The 17,278-nt window shown below is 50.8% G+C and overlaps 2 protein-coding genes across 2 annotated transcripts; one reads left to right on the top strand and one right to left on the bottom strand.

Annotated features, from left to right (window-relative positions):
• Positions 1-520: 520 nt before the first annotated feature.
• Positions 521-2,266, top strand: TNR1 (nucleobase cation symporter-1 family protein; the record flags this gene model as incomplete). Its single annotated transcript, XM_449349.1, has 1 exon — positions 521-2,266. The coding sequence occupies one exon, from the start codon at positions 521-523 to the stop codon at positions 2,264-2,266; it is 1,746 nt and encodes a 581-aa protein (XP_449349.1).
• Positions 2,267-2,706: 440 nt separating this feature from the next.
• On the bottom strand, positions 2,707-15,318 carry EPA13 (the record flags this gene model as incomplete). The annotated part of the gene is made up of 1 exon (XM_449348.2): positions 2,707-15,318. One exon carries the CDS (start codon positions 15,316-15,318, stop codon positions 2,707-2,709), a length of 12,612 nt encoding a protein of 4,203 aa, XP_449348.2.
• Positions 15,319-17,278: the final 1,960 nt, after the last annotated feature.

The raw sequence follows: 17,278 nt of genomic DNA, 5'->3' as shown, positions 1-17,278 counted from the left end.
CATGAATAATCAAATCAAGGAAATGCATAGTTTTTGGAGAGCGACGGAATTTTGATTAAATATAGGAAGCTGTGGTGTATTGTTTTTCAGTTTTTTTCTTTGATGTTGGCTTTATATGATGAAGAAAAGCTTTATAAATACTATTTGAGCTAGTTAATTCAAGATGACATGACCAGAAAAAAATGTTTCGACGTCCATGAATTTCATTACAACGGCTTTGCAGTTTTTATCAACCAGGGAAAAAAAAATATATAAATAACAGATGTTTTTACAAGTAGTTCTGAAATTTAGTTGACAATATTATATAGAAAATTTACTGGAATTTTTGTACTGTCGTGTTTAGATTTATTATTTAATTATTTTTGACGCCTAAGTATTTTTTAATTTTTTTTCTATTTTTTTTTTTATTTTTAATTAAATTTTTATTTAAATTTAATTCATTTACTTCTATATGCAAAATAAATTTATTTTGACTGTTTAGATTTAATATAAATCTCAACTGAATAAAGACGTACCGATAATGAGAGGATTTAAGTTTCTCAAGTATTTGGAAGTCCCTGTGGAAGAAAGACAAACTTTAAGTTTCTTAAAAAATCCAGACTTGGTACCAATCCCTAAAAGCCACCAAACATGGGGGTTCTGGTCTAACTTTGCCTACTGGGGTACAATTGCCTTTACAGTAGGTACATGGATGGGCGCTACAGCAGCATTGACAGTTGGGCTAAGTTATCCAGAGACTATCGCAACATTTATTCTGGGGAATGCTCTAACAATTGTTTACTCACTGGCCAACTGTTATCCAGGTTGGGACTGGAAAGTTGGCTATACTCTTTCTCAAAGATTTACCTTCGGTATCTATGGATCTGCTTTTGGTGTTATTATTAGAGTTTTATTAAGTATTGTGAACTATGGCTCAAACGCGTGGTTAGGAGGGTTATGTATTAACCTGATATTAAATTCATGGTCACACCACTATCTAGAATTAAAAAATACTTTATCTCCGCATGTTGCTATGACCACCAAAGAATTGATCGGCTTCGTTATTTTCCATATTGTTTGTGCTTTATGCTATCTAATGAAACCATATCAAATTAATAGGATATTAATAATTGCTTGTGCCGGGACATGTTTCTCAATGCTGGGGATAATCATATATCTGTGTCATGCAAATGGGGGTGCTGGTTCATTATTTCACACCCAAAAAACAACGGTTAGTGGTTCTGATAGGGCTTGGGCATGGGTCTACATGATATCATATTGGTTTGGCGCTGTTTCACCTGGTGCTGTAAACCAAAGTGACTATTCCAGATTTGGTTCATCTTTAAAAGGAATTTATCTTGGAACTATTGTTGGTTTAATGATTCCCCCAAACCTAGTTCCAGCATATGGTGTTATTGGTGCTTCTACTACACAAGAATTGTATGGTGAGTCCATGTGGATGCCAACAGAAATCTGTAATTATTGGTTAAATCACGGCTACCATCCTGCAGCTAGAGCAGCCTCGTTTTTTTGCGGTGTTTTCTTTGCATTATCTCAAATTGCTTATACCATCTCTAATGCTGGATTTGCAAGCGGTATGGATCTAGCTGGTTTATTACCCAAATACGTCAATATTAAGAGAGGTGCTTTTTTTACTGCTATTGTATCGGTTGCTGTTCAACCTTGGAACTTTTATAATTCCTCCTCTACCTTTTTAACAGTTATGAGTTCTTTCGGTGTTGTCATGGTGCCTATACTGGCTGTTATGATTTGTGATAACTTCATTATCAGGAAACGAAACTATTCAGCATCACAGGCTTTTATTTTAAAAGGTGAGTATTATTTTACAAAGGGTTTCAACTGGAGAGCGTTTATTGCGATGATTGTGCCTATGGCACCAGGCCTGCCGGGAATTGCATGGCAAGTCAATCATAATGCTTTTAACAATAGAGGTATAGTCAATTTTTATTATGGTGACTCCTTTTTCGCGTTTGTTATGTCATTTTGCTTGTACTGGATTTTGTGTATTATATTCCCCTTCAAAATTAACGTTCTACAGGATGACAAGGACTATTATGGTGCCTTTGATGAAAAAACCGCCATTAAAAAGGGTATGGTTCCTTACAGTGAATTGACAGAGGTTGAAAGACAAGAATACTTCATTCCAACCGCTAATGTGGTCATGAAAGAAGAGCAACCAACTGAGTCGGATAGTGAGATATCACGTGCATATGTTGAGGAAGGAACTGAAAAGGGTAGCACAAAGGACGGAGTTGCAGAAATATGATTTATTTAGCAACTTGCACTGAAGTTGCGAATTACAATTACATTTTGTTTTCTTATTTGCTAAAAAGACATTTATATATATAGGTAGATTTTTTCATTTATCATTGCTAGAGAGTATGTTTAGTACGTAACATTTTGAAGTCCGATTCAATAGAAAATACTGATGATGCTTATGTGAGTAATAACTCTTTAGTTTTGCTTGTCTTTCAATTACATATTTTACTACCAAATCTTAAACTTTTAAGATGACTGCAAACCAAATTTCAAGAGATTGTGTAGTATCAGGTAAAAGTATATAGAATCATTTAAGTTTACATAACAATGCAATATAATAGACCTGATGAAGTGTTTTTCCCTATATACAATTGCCCTCTTTATTGCAAAATCAAGCTCTAATGAACCTATTCACTAACATAATAAACCTACCAAAGAAGAGATTATTTATCCTGCAGCTATTGCCAGGAGCATACAAGTAACAATTAACATTGTCCCTACATGAAACGAAAAATGAGTGGTCCCACCATCACTTACAGCTATGTTTACTGAGAGTGACGGCGTTAATGCAATATTTGATGGCAATACTGCTGTACTTATTGAATCTCCCGTACCTTTGGATGGTATCCGACTTTTCGTTCCGCTGGAAATAGTCTTACTCACTCTTAGAGAAACGGAGACCGAAAAATCAGATAAAGATTTATTCGCATATAATTTGGTGGAAGAACTGACACATAAATTTTCTCCCGATTCAGATATGTTGGATGGTAAGTAAGAGATAACAGTAGATTTGCTACTGCCATCATCCTCTGCAAATGTGCTCTTTGAAACTGGTGGTTGTGAAGACAGTGAAGGTGACCTGAATACACCTTCATCAACTTGATCGTATGATGCCGCAGTAGTAACATAAGTGACTACTCTTCCTAGGGAGTTCGTAGCAGTGATATGCAAAATTACCTCCGTGACAATGTGTCCATCTGTAGTAATTATCTTCGTGAAGTCCGCCTCGCCAAGATCATTTGATTTAACCGGAACCGTAGTAGTGATCTTCGTAGGTTTGTTATCAGAATTCATCGTCGAACTATATCTTGTAGAACTAGTTGACGTTCTTATAGAACTATTAAAATACCTAGTTCTCACAATGGGTGCCAATTTGGGAGTGAGGATAATAGTTTTGGGTGATACAACACATTGACCATCAGAGTCCGTGGTGGTGATGTGCGACACAACCTCGGTGATCGTGTGCCCATCAGACGTCACTGTCGTCGTGTAGTCGGCAGTGATGGTCCTGACAGTGGATGTCACTGTCCGCGTCACACCATCCTCGCCCACAGACGGGAAGTACGAGATCACAACAGTGTCAACTACTCCGTCAGACTCGCTCACCGTCCGCGTCACCACAGAGGGCTGCGAGTACGGCCAGGCAGACGTGTGCACGGCTTCCCCAGCTTCGGCATAGAACATCCGCGTAGTGGCATACACCACGCCCTCTCCATCAGAGTCCGTCGTGGTGATGTGCGACACAACCTCGGTGATCGTGTGCCCATCAGACGTCACTGTCGTCGTGTAGTCGGCAGTGATGGTCCTGACAGTGGATGTCACTGTCCGCGTCACACCATCCTCGCCCACAGACGGGAAGTACGAGATCACAACAGTGTCAACTACTCCGTCAGACTCGCTCACCGTCCGCGTCACCACAGAGGGCTGCGAGTACGGCCAGGCAGACGTGTGCACGGCTTCCCCAGCTTCGGCATAGAACATCCGCGTAGTGGCATACACCACGCCCTCTCCATCAGAGTCCGTCGTGGTGATGTGCGACACAACCTCGGTGATCGTGTGCCCATCAGACGTCACTGTCGTCGTGTAGTCGGCAGTGATGGTCCTGACAGTGGATGTCACTGTCCGCGTCACACCATCCTCGCCCACAGACGGGAAGTACGAGATCACAACAGTGTCAACTACTCCGTCAGACTCGCTCACCGTCCGCGTCACCACAGAGGGCTGCGAGTACGGCCAGGCAGACGTGTGCACGGCTTCCCCAGCTTCGGCATAGAACATCCGCGTAGTGGCATACACCACGCCCTCTCCATCAGAGTCCGTCGTGGTGATGTGCGACACAACCTCGGTGATCGTGTGCCCATCAGACGTCACTGTCGTCGTGTAGTCGGCAGTGATGGTCCTGACAGTGGATGTCACTGTCCGCGTCACACCATCCTCGCCCACAGACGGGAAGTACGAGATCACAACAGTGTCAACTACTCCGTCAGACTCGCTCACCGTCCGCGTCACCACAGAGGGCTGCGAGTACGGCCAGGCAGACGTGTGCACGGCTTCCCCAGCTTCGGCATAGAACATCCGCGTAGTGGCATACACCACGCCCTCTCCATCAGAGTCCGTCGTGGTGATGTGCGACACAACCTCGGTGATCGTGTGCCCATCAGACGTCACTGTCGTCGTGTAGTCGGCAGTGATGGTCCTGACAGTGGATGTCACTGTCCGCGTCACACCATCCTCGCCCACAGACGGGAAGTACGAGATCACAACAGTGTCAACTACTCCGTCAGACTCGCTCACCGTCCGCGTCACCACAGAGGGCTGCGAGTACGGCCAGGCAGACGTGTGCACGGCTTCCCCAGCTTCGGCATAGAACATCCGCGTAGTGGCATACACCACGCCCTCTCCATCAGAGTCCGTCGTGGTGATGTGCGACACAACCTCGGTGATCGTGTGCCCATCAGACGTCACTGTCGTCGTGTAGTCGGCAGTGATGGTCCTGACAGTGGATGTCACTGTCCGCGTCACACCATCCTCGCCCACAGACGGGAAGTACGAGATCACAACAGTGTCAACTACTCCGTCAGACTCGCTCACCGTCCGCGTCACCACAGAGGGCTGCGAGTACGGCCAGGCAGACGTGTGCACGGCTTCCCCAGCTTCGGCATAGAACATCCGCGTAGTGGCATACACCACGCCCTCTCCATCAGAGTCCGTCGTGGTGATGTGCGACACAACCTCGGTGATCGTGTGCCCATCAGACGTCACTGTCGTCGTGTAGTCGGCAGTGATGGTCCTGACAGTGGATGTCACTGTCCGCGTCACACCATCCTCGCCCACAGACGGGAAGTACGAGATCACAACAGTGTCAACTACTCCGTCAGACTCGCTCACCGTCCGCGTCACCACAGAGGGCTGCGAGTACGGCCAGGCAGACGTGTGCACGGCTTCCCCAGCTTCGGCATAGAACATCCGCGTAGTGGCATACACCACGCCCTCTCCATCAGAGTCCGTCGTGGTGATGTGCGACACAACCTCGGTGATCGTGTGCCCATCAGACGTCACTGTCGTCGTGTAGTCGGCAGTGATGGTCCTGACAGTGGATGTCACTGTCCGCGTCACACCATCCTCGCCCACAGACGGGAAGTACGAGATCACAACAGTGTCAACTACTCCGTCAGACTCGCTCACCGTCCGCGTCACCACAGAGGGCTGCGAGTACGGCCAGGCAGACGTGTGCACGGCTTCCCCAGCTTCGGCATAGAACATCCGCGTAGTGGCATACACCACGCCCTCTCCATCAGAGTCCGTCGTGGTGATGTGCGACACAACCTCGGTGATCGTGTGCCCATCAGACGTCACTGTCGTCGTGTAGTCGGCAGTGATGGTCCTGACAGTGGATGTCACTGTCCGCGTCACACCATCCTCGCCCACAGACGGGAAGTACGAGATCACAACAGTGTCAACTACTCCGTCAGACTCGCTCACCGTCCGCGTCACCACAGAGGGCTGCGAGTACGGCCAGGCAGACGTGTGCACGGCTTCCCCAGCTTCGGCATAGAACATCCGCGTAGTGGCATACACCACGCCCTCTCCATCAGAGTCCGTCGTGGTGATGTGCGACACAACCTCGGTGATCGTGTGCCCATCAGACGTCACTGTCGTCGTGTAGTCGGCAGTGATGGTCCTGACAGTGGATGTCACTGTCCGCGTCACACCATCCTCGCCCACAGACGGGAAGTACGAGATCACAACAGTGTCAACTACTCCGTCAGACTCGCTCACCGTCCGCGTCACCACAGAGGGCTGCGAGTACGGCCAGGCAGACGTGTGCACGGCTTCCCCAGCTTCGGCATAGAACATCCGCGTAGTGGCATACACCACGCCCTCTCCATCAGAGTCCGTCGTGGTGATGTGCGACACAACCTCGGTGATCGTGTGCCCATCAGACGTCACTGTCGTCGTGTAGTCGGCAGTGATGGTCCTGACAGTGGATGTCACTGTCCGCGTCACACCATCCTCGCCCACAGACGGGAAGTACGAGATCACAACAGTGTCAACTACTCCGTCAGACTCGCTCACCGTCCGCGTCACCACAGAGGGCTGCGAGTACGGCCAGGCAGACGTGTGCACGGCTTCCCCAGCTTCGGCATAGAACATCCGCGTAGTGGCATACACCACGCCCTCTCCATCAGAGTCCGTCGTGGTGATGTGCGACACAACCTCGGTGATCGTGTGCCCATCAGACGTCACTGTCGTCGTGTAGTCGGCAGTGATGGTCCTGACAGTGGATGTCACTGTCCGCGTCACACCATCCTCGCCCACAGACGGGAAGTACGAGATCACAACAGTGTCAACTACTCCGTCAGACTCGCTCACCGTCCGCGTCACCACAGAGGGCTGCGAGTACGGCCAGGCAGACGTGTGCACGGCTTCCCCAGCTTCGGCATAGAACATCCGCGTAGTGGCATACACCACGCCCTCTCCATCAGAGTCCGTCGTGGTGATGTGCGACACAACCTCGGTGATCGTGTGCCCATCAGACGTCACTGTCGTCGTGTAGTCGGCAGTGATGGTCCTGACAGTGGATGTCACTGTCCGCGTCACACCATCCTCGCCCACAGACGGGAAGTACGAGATCACAACAGTGTCAACTACTCCGTCAGACTCGCTCACCGTCCGCGTCACCACAGAGGGCTGCGAGTACGGCCAGGCAGACGTGTGCACGGCTTCCCCAGCTTCGGCATAGAACATCCGCGTAGTGGCATACACCACGCCCTCTCCATCAGAGTCCGTCGTGGTGATGTGCGACACAACCTCGGTGATCGTGTGCCCATCAGACGTCACTGTCGTCGTGTAGTCGGCAGTGATGGTCCTGACAGTGGATGTCACTGTCCGCGTCACACCATCCTCGCCCACAGACGGGAAGTACGAGATCACAACAGTGTCAACTACTCCGTCAGACTCGCTCACCGTCCGCGTCACCACAGAGGGCTGCGAGTACGGCCAGGCAGACGTGTGCACGGCTTCCCCAGCTTCGGCATAGAACATCCGCGTAGTGGCATACACCACGCCCTCTCCATCAGAGTCCGTCGTGGTGATGTGCGACACAACCTCGGTGATCGTGTGCCCATCAGACGTCACTGTCGTCGTGTAGTCGGCAGTGATGGTCCTGACAGTGGATGTCACTGTCCGCGTCACACCATCCTCGCCCACAGACGGGAAGTACGAGATCACAACAGTGTCAACTACTCCGTCAGACTCGCTCACCGTCCGCGTCACCACAGAGGGCTGCGAGTACGGCCAGGCAGACGTGTGCACGGCTTCCCCAGCTTCGGCATAGAACATCCGCGTAGTGGCATACACCACGCCCTCTCCATCAGAGTCCGTCGTGGTGATGTGCGACACAACCTCGGTGATCGTGTGCCCATCAGACGTCACTGTCGTCGTGTAGTCGGCAGTGATGGTCCTGACAGTGGATGTCACTGTCCGCGTCACACCATCCTCGCCCACAGACGGGAAGTACGAGATCACAACAGTGTCAACTACTCCGTCAGACTCGCTCACCGTCCGCGTCACCACAGAGGGCTGCGAGTACGGCCAGGCAGACGTGTGCACGGCTTCCCCAGCTTCGGCATAGAACATCCGCGTAGTGGCATACACCACGCCCTCTCCATCAGAGTCCGTCGTGGTGATGTGCGACACAACCTCGGTGATCGTGTGCCCATCAGACGTCACTGTCGTCGTGTAGTCGGCAGTGATGGTCCTGACAGTGGATGTCACTGTCCGCGTCACACCATCCTCGCCCACAGACGGGAAGTACGAGATCACAACAGTGTCAACTACTCCGTCAGACTCGCTCACCGTCCGCGTCACCACAGAGGGCTGCGAGTACGGCCAGGCAGACGTGTGCACGGCTTCCCCAGCTTCGGCATAGAACATCCGCGTAGTGGCATACACCACGCCCTCTCCATCAGAGTCCGTCGTGGTGATGTGCGACACAACCTCGGTGATCGTGTGCCCATCAGACGTCACTGTCGTCGTGTAGTCGGCAGTGATGGTCCTGACAGTGGATGTCACTGTCCGCGTCACACCATCCTCGCCCACAGACGGGAAGTACGAGATCACAACAGTGTCAACTACTCCGTCAGACTCGCTCACCGTCCGCGTCACCACAGAGGGCTGCGAGTACGGCCAGGCAGACGTGTGCACGGCTTCCCCAGCTTCGGCATAGAACATCCGCGTAGTGGCATACACCACGCCCTCTCCATCAGAGTCCGTCGTGGTGATGTGCGACACAACCTCGGTGATCGTGTGCCCATCAGACGTCACTGTCGTCGTGTAGTCGGCAGTGATGGTCCTGACAGTGGATGTCACTGTCCGCGTCACACCATCCTCGCCCACAGACGGGAAGTACGAGATCACAACAGTGTCAACTACTCCGTCAGACTCGCTCACCGTCCGCGTCACCACAGAGGGCTGCGAGTACGGCCAGGCAGACGTGTGCACGGCTTCCCCAGCTTCGGCATAGAACATCCGCGTAGTGGCATACACCACGCCCTCTCCATCAGAGTCCGTCGTGGTGATGTGCGACACAACCTCGGTGATCGTGTGCCCATCAGACGTCACTGTCGTCGTGTAGTCGGCAGTGATGGTCCTGACAGTGGATGTCACTGTCCGCGTCACACCATCCTCGCCCACAGACGGGAAGTACGAGATCACAACAGTGTCAACTACTCCGTCAGACTCGCTCACCGTCCGCGTCACCACAGAGGGCTGCGAGTACGGCCAGGCAGACGTGTGCACGGCTTCCCCAGCTTCGGCATAGAACATCCGCGTAGTGGCATACACCACGCCCTCTCCATCAGAGTCCGTCGTGGTGATGTGCGACACAACCTCGGTGATCGTGTGCCCATCAGACGTCACTGTCGTCGTGTAGTCGGCAGTGATGGTCCTGACAGTGGATGTCACTGTCCGCGTCACACCATCCTCGCCCACAGACGGGAAGTACGAGATCACAACAGTGTCAACTACTCCGTCAGACTCGCTCACCGTCCGCGTCACCACAGAGGGCTGCGAGTACGGCCAGGCAGACGTGTGCACGGCTTCCCCAGCTTCGGCATAGAACATCCGCGTAGTGGCATACACCACGCCCTCTCCATCAGAGTCCGTCGTGGTGATGTGCGACACAACCTCGGTGATCGTGTGCCCATCAGACGTCACTGTCGTCGTGTAGTCGGCAGTGATGGTCCTGACAGTGGATGTCACTGTCCGCGTCACACCATCCTCGCCCACAGACGGGAAGTACGAGATCACAACAGTGTCAACTACTCCGTCAGACTCGCTCACCGTCCGCGTCACCACAGAGGGCTGCGAGTACGGCCAGGCAGACGTGTGCACGGCTTCCCCAGCTTCGGCATAGAACATCCGCGTAGTGGCATACACCACGCCCTCTCCATCAGAGTCCGTCGTGGTGATGTGCGACACAACCTCGGTGATCGTGTGCCCATCAGACGTCACTGTCGTCGTGTAGTCGGCAGTGATGGTCCTGACAGTGGATGTCACTGTCCGCGTCACACCATCCTCGCCCACAGACGGGAAGTACGAGATCACAACAGTGTCAACTACTCCGTCAGACTCGCTCACCGTCCGCGTCACCACAGAGGGCTGCGAGTACGGCCAGGCAGACGTGTGCACGGCTTCCCCAGCTTCGGCATAGAACATCCGCGTAGTGGCATACACCACGCCCTCTCCATCAGAGTCCGTCGTGGTGATGTGCGACACAACCTCGGTGATCGTGTGCCCATCAGACGTCACTGTCGTCGTGTAGTCGGCAGTGATGGTCCTGACAGTGGATGTCACTGTCCGCGTCACACCATCCTCGCCCACAGACGGGAAGTACGAGATCACAACAGTGTCAACTACTCCGTCAGACTCGCTCACCGTCCGCGTCACCACAGAGGGCTGCGAGTACGGCCAGGCAGACGTGTGCACGGCTTCCCCAGCTTCGGCATAGAACATCCGCGTAGTGGCATACACCACGCCCTCTCCATCAGAGTCCGTCGTGGTGATGTGCGACACAACCTCGGTGATCGTGTGCCCATCAGACGTCACTGTCGTCGTGTAGTCGGCAGTGATGGTCCTGACAGTGGATGTCACTGTCCGCGTCACACCATCCTCGCCCACAGACGGGAAGTACGAGATCACAACAGTGTCAACTACTCCGTCAGACTCGCTCACCGTCCGCGTCACCACAGAGGGCTGCGAGTACGGCCAGGCAGACGTGTGCACGGCTTCCCCAGCTTCGGCATAGAACATCCGCGTAGTGGCATACACCACGCCCTCTCCATCAGAGTCCGTCGTGGTGATGTGCGACACAACCTCGGTGATCGTGTGCCCATCAGACGTCACTGTCGTCGTGTAGTCGGCAGTGATGGTCCTGACAGTGGATGTCACTGTCCGCGTCACACCATCCTCGCCCACAGACGGGAAGTACGAGATCACAACAGTGTCAACTACTCCGTCAGACTCGCTCACCGTCCGCGTCACCACAGAGGGCTGCGAGTACGGCCAGGCAGACGTGTGCACGGCTTCCCCAGCTTCGGCATAGAACATCCGCGTAGTGGCATACACCACGCCCTCTCCATCAGAGTCCGTCGTGGTGATGTGCGACACAACCTCGGTGATCGTGTGCCCATCAGACGTCACTGTCGTCGTGTAGTCGGCAGTGATGGTCCTGACAGTGGATGTCACTGTCCGCGTCACACCATCCTCGCCCACAGACGGGAAGTACGAGATCACAACAGTGTCAACTACTCCGTCAGACTCGCTCACCGTCCGCGTCACCACAGAGGGCTGCGAGTACGGCCAGGCAGACGTGTGCACGGCTTCCCCAGCTTCGGCATAGAACATCCGCGTAGTGGCATACACCACGCCCTCTCCATCAGAGTCCGTCGTGGTGATGTGCGACACAACCTCGGTGATCGTGTGCCCATCAGACGTCACTGTCGTCGTGTAGTCGGCAGTGATGGTCCTGACAGTGGATGTCACTGTCCGCGTCACACCATCCTCGCCCACAGACGGGAAGTACGAGATCACAACAGTGTCAACTACTCCGTCAGACTCGCTCACCGTCCGCGTCACCACAGAGGGCTGCGAGTACGGCCAGGCAGACGTGTGCACGGCTTCCCCAGCTTCGGCATAGAACATCCGCGTAGTGGCATACACCACGCCCTCTCCATCAGAGTCCGTCGTGGTGATGTGCGACACAACCTCGGTGATCGTGTGCCCATCAGACGTCACTGTCGTCGTGTAGTCGGCAGTGATGGTCCTGACAGTGGATGTCACTGTCCGCGTCACACCATCCTCGCCCACAGACGGGAAGTACGAGATCACAACAGTGTCAACTACTCCGTCAGACTCGCTCACCGTCCGCGTCACCACAGAGGGCTGCGAGTACGGCCAGGCAGACGTGTGCACGGCTTCCCCAGCTTCGGCATAGAACATCCGCGTAGTGGCATACACCACGCCCTCTCCATCAGAGTCCGTCGTGGTGATGTGCGACACAACCTCGGTGATCGTGTGCCCATCAGACGTCACTGTCGTCGTGTAGTCGGCAGTGATGGTCCTGACAGTGGATGTCACTGTCCGCGTCACACCATCCTCGCCCACAGACGGGAAGTACGAGATCACAACAGTGTCAACTACTCCGTCAGACTCGCTCACCGTCCGCGTCACCACAGAGGGCTGCGAGTACGGCCAGGCAGACGTGTGCACGGCTTCCCCAGCTTCGGCATAGAACATCCGCGTAGTGGCATACACCACGCCCTCTCCATCAGAGTCCGTCGTGGTGATGTGCGACACAACCTCGGTGATCGTGTGCCCATCAGACGTCACTGTCGTCGTGTAGTCGGCAGTGATGGTCCTGACAGTGGATGTCACTGTCCGCGTCACACCATCCTCGCCCACAGACGGGAAGTACGAGATCACAACAGTGTCAACTACTCCGTCAGACTCGCTCACCGTCCGCGTCACCACAGAGGGCTGCGAGTACGGCCAGGCAGACGTGTGCACGGCTTCCCCAGCTTCGGCATAGAACATCCGCGTAGTGGCATACACCACGCCCTCTCCATCAGAGTCCGTCGTGGTGATGTGCGACACAACCTCGGTGATCGTGTGCCCATCAGACGTCACTGTCGTCGTGTAGTCGGCAGTGATGGTCCTGACAGTGGATGTCACTGTCCGCGTCACACCATCCTCGCCCACAGACGGGAAGTACGAGATCACAACAGTGTCAACTACTCCGTCAGACTCGCTCACCGTCCGCGTCACCACAGAGGGCTGCGAGTACGGCCAGGCAGACGTGTGCACGGCTTCCCCAGCTTCGGCATAGAACATCCGCGTAGTGGCATACACCACGCCCTCTCCATCAGAGTCCGTCGTGGTGATGTGCGACACAACCTCGGTGATCGTGTGCCCATCAGACGTCACTGTCGTCGTGTAGTCGGCAGTGATGGTCCTGACAGTGGATGTCACTGTCCGCGTCACACCATCCTCGCCCACAGACGGGAAGTACGAGATCACAACAGTGTCAACTACTCCGTCAGACTCGCTCACCGTCCGCGTCACCACAGAGGGCTGCGAGTACGGCCAGGCAGACGTGTGCACGGCTTCCCCAGCTTCGGCATAGAACATCCGCGTAGTGGCATACACCACGCCCTCTCCATCAGAGTCCGTCGTGGTGATGTGCGACACAACCTCGGTGATCGTGTGCCCATCAGACGTCACTGTCGTCGTGTAGTCGGCAGTGATGGTCCTGACAGTGGATGTCACTGTCCGCGTCACACCATCCTCGCCCACAGACGGGAAGTACGAGATCACAACAGTGTCAACTACTCCGTCAGACTCGCTCACCGTCCGCGTCACCACAGAGGGCTGCGAGTACGGCCAGGCAGACGTGTGCACGGCTTCCCCAGCTTCGGCATAGAACATCCGCGTAGTGGCATACACCACGCCCTCTCCATCAGAGTCCGTCGTGGTGATGTGCGACACAACCTCGGTGATCGTGTGCCCATCAGACGTCACTGTCGTCGTGTAGTCGGCAGTGATGGTCCTGACAGTGGATGTCACTGTCCGCGTCACACCATCCTCGCCCACAGACGGGAAGTACGAGATCACAACAGTGTCAACTACTCCGTCAGACTCGCTCACCGTCCGCGTCACCACAGAGGGCTGCGAGTACGGCCAGGCAGACGTGTGCACGGCTTCCCCAGCTTCGGCATAGAACATCCGCGTAGTGGCATACACCACGCCCTCTCCATCAGAGTCCGTCGTGGTGATGTGCGACACAACCTCGGTGATCGTGTGCCCATCAGACGTCACTGTCGTCGTGTAGTCGGCAGTGATGGTCCTGACAGTGGATGTCACTGTCCGCGTCACACCATCCTCGCCCACAGACGGGAAGTACGAGATCACAACAGTGTCAACTACTCCGTCAGACTCGCTCACCGTCCGCGTCACCACAGAGGGCTGCGAGTACGGCCAGGCAGACGTGTGCACGGCTTCCCCAGCTTCGGCATAGAACATCCGCGTAGTGGCATACACCACGCCCTCTCCATCAGAGTCCGTCGTGGTGATGTGCGACACAACCTCGGTGATCGTGTGCCCATCAGACGTCACTGTCTTAGTGTAGTCATATGTTGGTGTCAAGTGTATTGTTGTCGTAATGGTATTGGTTGGTGTACCATTGGAATCTTTTTGGGTAATGTGTGATATTAAGTCCGTTTCGAATTCACCATTTCCTTTATCTATCGTAGTAATGTAATCAGGTTCAGGAGTAAAGCATTTGTTGTTTATTGGATCATAGAAGCCTTTACCACATAAGGGAGGATTAGGTTGAACTGCGCATGGTGTTGCAACATAATATATTGTGCTAGTAAATGCAATCTCATTTTTGGCACTCTTAGTTGTTATATACTTAGTGCTATAAGTCGTGGTCGATTTTATAGACCTGCACTCGAATTTGTATCCAATATTTGCCGGACATTTAACACTATCGGGAATTGAGAAAAACATTCCCGAAAAATCAGTTTGCCGAATAGGCGAGTCATTGAAATAGTAAGCAAAGTCAAGCTGTGCGATAGCATCTCTGTTGTTGAAAAACAACCGCAATGGATAATAAATGCCGCTTTCAAGATAGACAGTGACGTTTTTGTTCACGCCTGGCCATACACTATACGCAACGTATTCGCCAATGTTATCTTTCGTTGCGTCGTGACTACAGCAATCAAATGCATTATCTGCCCCAAAGTTCATTAGCAATAAGTCATCAGCTAGTAATTTGAAGGTGTATTTTCCAGTCTTTTTTGGTGAAAGGTAACCATATAATAGCATAGTGAAGTTTGTGATGGTAAATGGTTTTGGAAAGTGGAAAGCCAAAGGCAAAGTTGACACAGCAGGTATACATGCAGGGTTTTTTGCCAAGAAATTCAAAGGACCAATAATTCCTTCTGCTTTACCAAGTAGCTTATGCGTTAAGTACCCTGTTCTTGGAAACATAGGATCCAAATAAGCACTGTCCCAACAGTGATCATCTGTGGGTCTGAGGGCATAGGAATATATCTCCATTGACAGGCCTGGCTTGAGTTTAGCGCGGATCGAAGGCGAACAACCATGCGCGTAACCGTTTTCGGAGGAGTCCTTTTTGCCGTAGAACTCAGGAGCATATTCATACGCACATGTGAGTTGTAAGAAAAATAACACAGGAACAATAAAGCAGAGCCACATTTTGTCTCAAAACCTTCGAGGCCCTGATCATGAAAAGGTTTTCAGACACAACTACTAGGTTGAAGCTGAGTAAGGTCCTTTCGGTAGAATACTTCGGGAGAAGTAGTAATACCAACTTTTATTCTTAGTTTATTTTACTCTAATAAAAGGTAACTCAACAAAATGATCTCTAATCCTCTGCCAAACAAATGTGGAAATATGTTGACAGTATTTATATAGAAATAATATAGTGGAATTATATAAACCGATAAGATTGCTCATTGCTAGTCAGTTGCACTTTGTGTAGCAAGTTTTATAACTTACTTTTCTAATTAGGAAAAAGTCTGACTGTAATAAAGAGTTTCAATTTCACATAAGAATGATCAAGATATGGTACATTGTCCAGCAAAAATCTTCATAAGCAAGAGAAAGTATTCTTATAAAAATGCATTACTTTGCAGGAAGTGATATCAACAGAATATCAACAGCGTAATGGAATGATAAGGAATTGCCAGACAAATTAATTCTGAATAGTTTGGCATTTGAGATAATGGCTACAGATATGAGGATGGCTTATTATATCTATAGCGCTATCTTAGCAATGCTGCTTTAACTTTGTACCAACTTCAAAATTCTTTCCAATAAAAGTGCTGCCTGTATTTCAATTAGCACCAAGAATATCAAAAAAAAATTTCAGTTCAATAATCTCTCCCAGTGTTTTCTCTAAGGCAATATACCTAGGACAGTCATTGATTCGAAAAACTAAGTAAAAATAAATAACTAAATAAAACAGAATAGATTGTGCATGGCTGATTGGTTGCCAAGACGATCTTTACACTTATCTACCATTCTGTTTTTCTCGAACATTTTTCGTCATTGATAGTGGAAGTTTCCAGTTATTTTCATGCTTTTTCATTATCATTGACCTAAGGAAAGGACTGCAATCAGTATGGAAAGAATAATGGTAAGGTTGAAGCTTTTTATCCCAAACTTGTCTCTTATCAATTGAAACGCATTTTCAGTGAGATTCAATTTTTCTAACCATTGTCTTAGAATTACAGAATCTCTCCAGTGATCAGCAGTAGCAGGCACATTTTGCCCTCAGAGATGCCTTAGCGCACTCTCCCTTCCCTCCTTCTTCTCTGTGTTTATCTACTTCTCTCTCCCGTCTGTCTTCACTAGCCTTATTCACCAAATTTGCCTGCGTAATTTTGCCATAATCCGTTCCCTGTCTTCTTTGCTGAATGGTACATCTTTATCATTGAAAATCGCCTTTTCTTTTTCTTTTTCTATTTGAGTTTAGTGCTTTACCCACTGCGCAGCTTGCTTTACTTCCTTCGTTTTGAAGGTTTTGACGTCTCTCCAGTAATGTAATTCACGAACAAAAGAATGCTACTCTAGAATAGAAGGGGAATGTGTACCAGGTGCAAAGAATATTTCAGTACCTGCCAACAGTCAATGAAATCGCTGCAGGGTCAATCTGTAATATCACATCGTTATAGTACACATTGCGGTAAGATGTTGGTTCACCCACAATGACAAAGTCTTAACTTGTTGACATTTCTAGTGCAAGTCCTTCGTTTTACTTTCATCAAACGTCGCTTCAGGCAAAGGTACTGTACTTCTTGAGCTCTCACAAACTGATAACTCCAAAGCCTCGTAACTACCTAATAAGCCAAGCATATACGTTTTTTATTCATTCCTCCTCGAGTTATGCGATGACCCGAAAATATATGTAGGAGGGCATGCGTGCTGATAAACAAAAAGCACTGGTGTTCTAAGAGAGAAATATTGATCTGCAATATATATCTCACTCAAAGTTTTTCCTTTTTTATTCTACGTAGTTTCTTTTAATGTCATATGCGTGCGTTGCAGCTCCTTTGCCAAGGATTACTACAGCATGCAAATCTATCATATTAACATTCGCACAAATATACGACCAACTACCGCAATAATGCTGATGCTCTTATCAAAAGGGACT

This window comes from Nakaseomyces glabratus, chromosome L, assembly GCF_010111755.1.
Source record: "Nakaseomyces glabratus chromosome L, complete sequence".
Classification (NCBI taxonomy): Eukaryota; Fungi; Ascomycota; class Saccharomycetes; order Saccharomycetales; family Saccharomycetaceae; genus Nakaseomyces; species Nakaseomyces glabratus.
The sequence above is the reverse complement of the archived record's forward strand: the minus strand, read 5'-3'. Positions and strand labels throughout refer to the sequence as shown.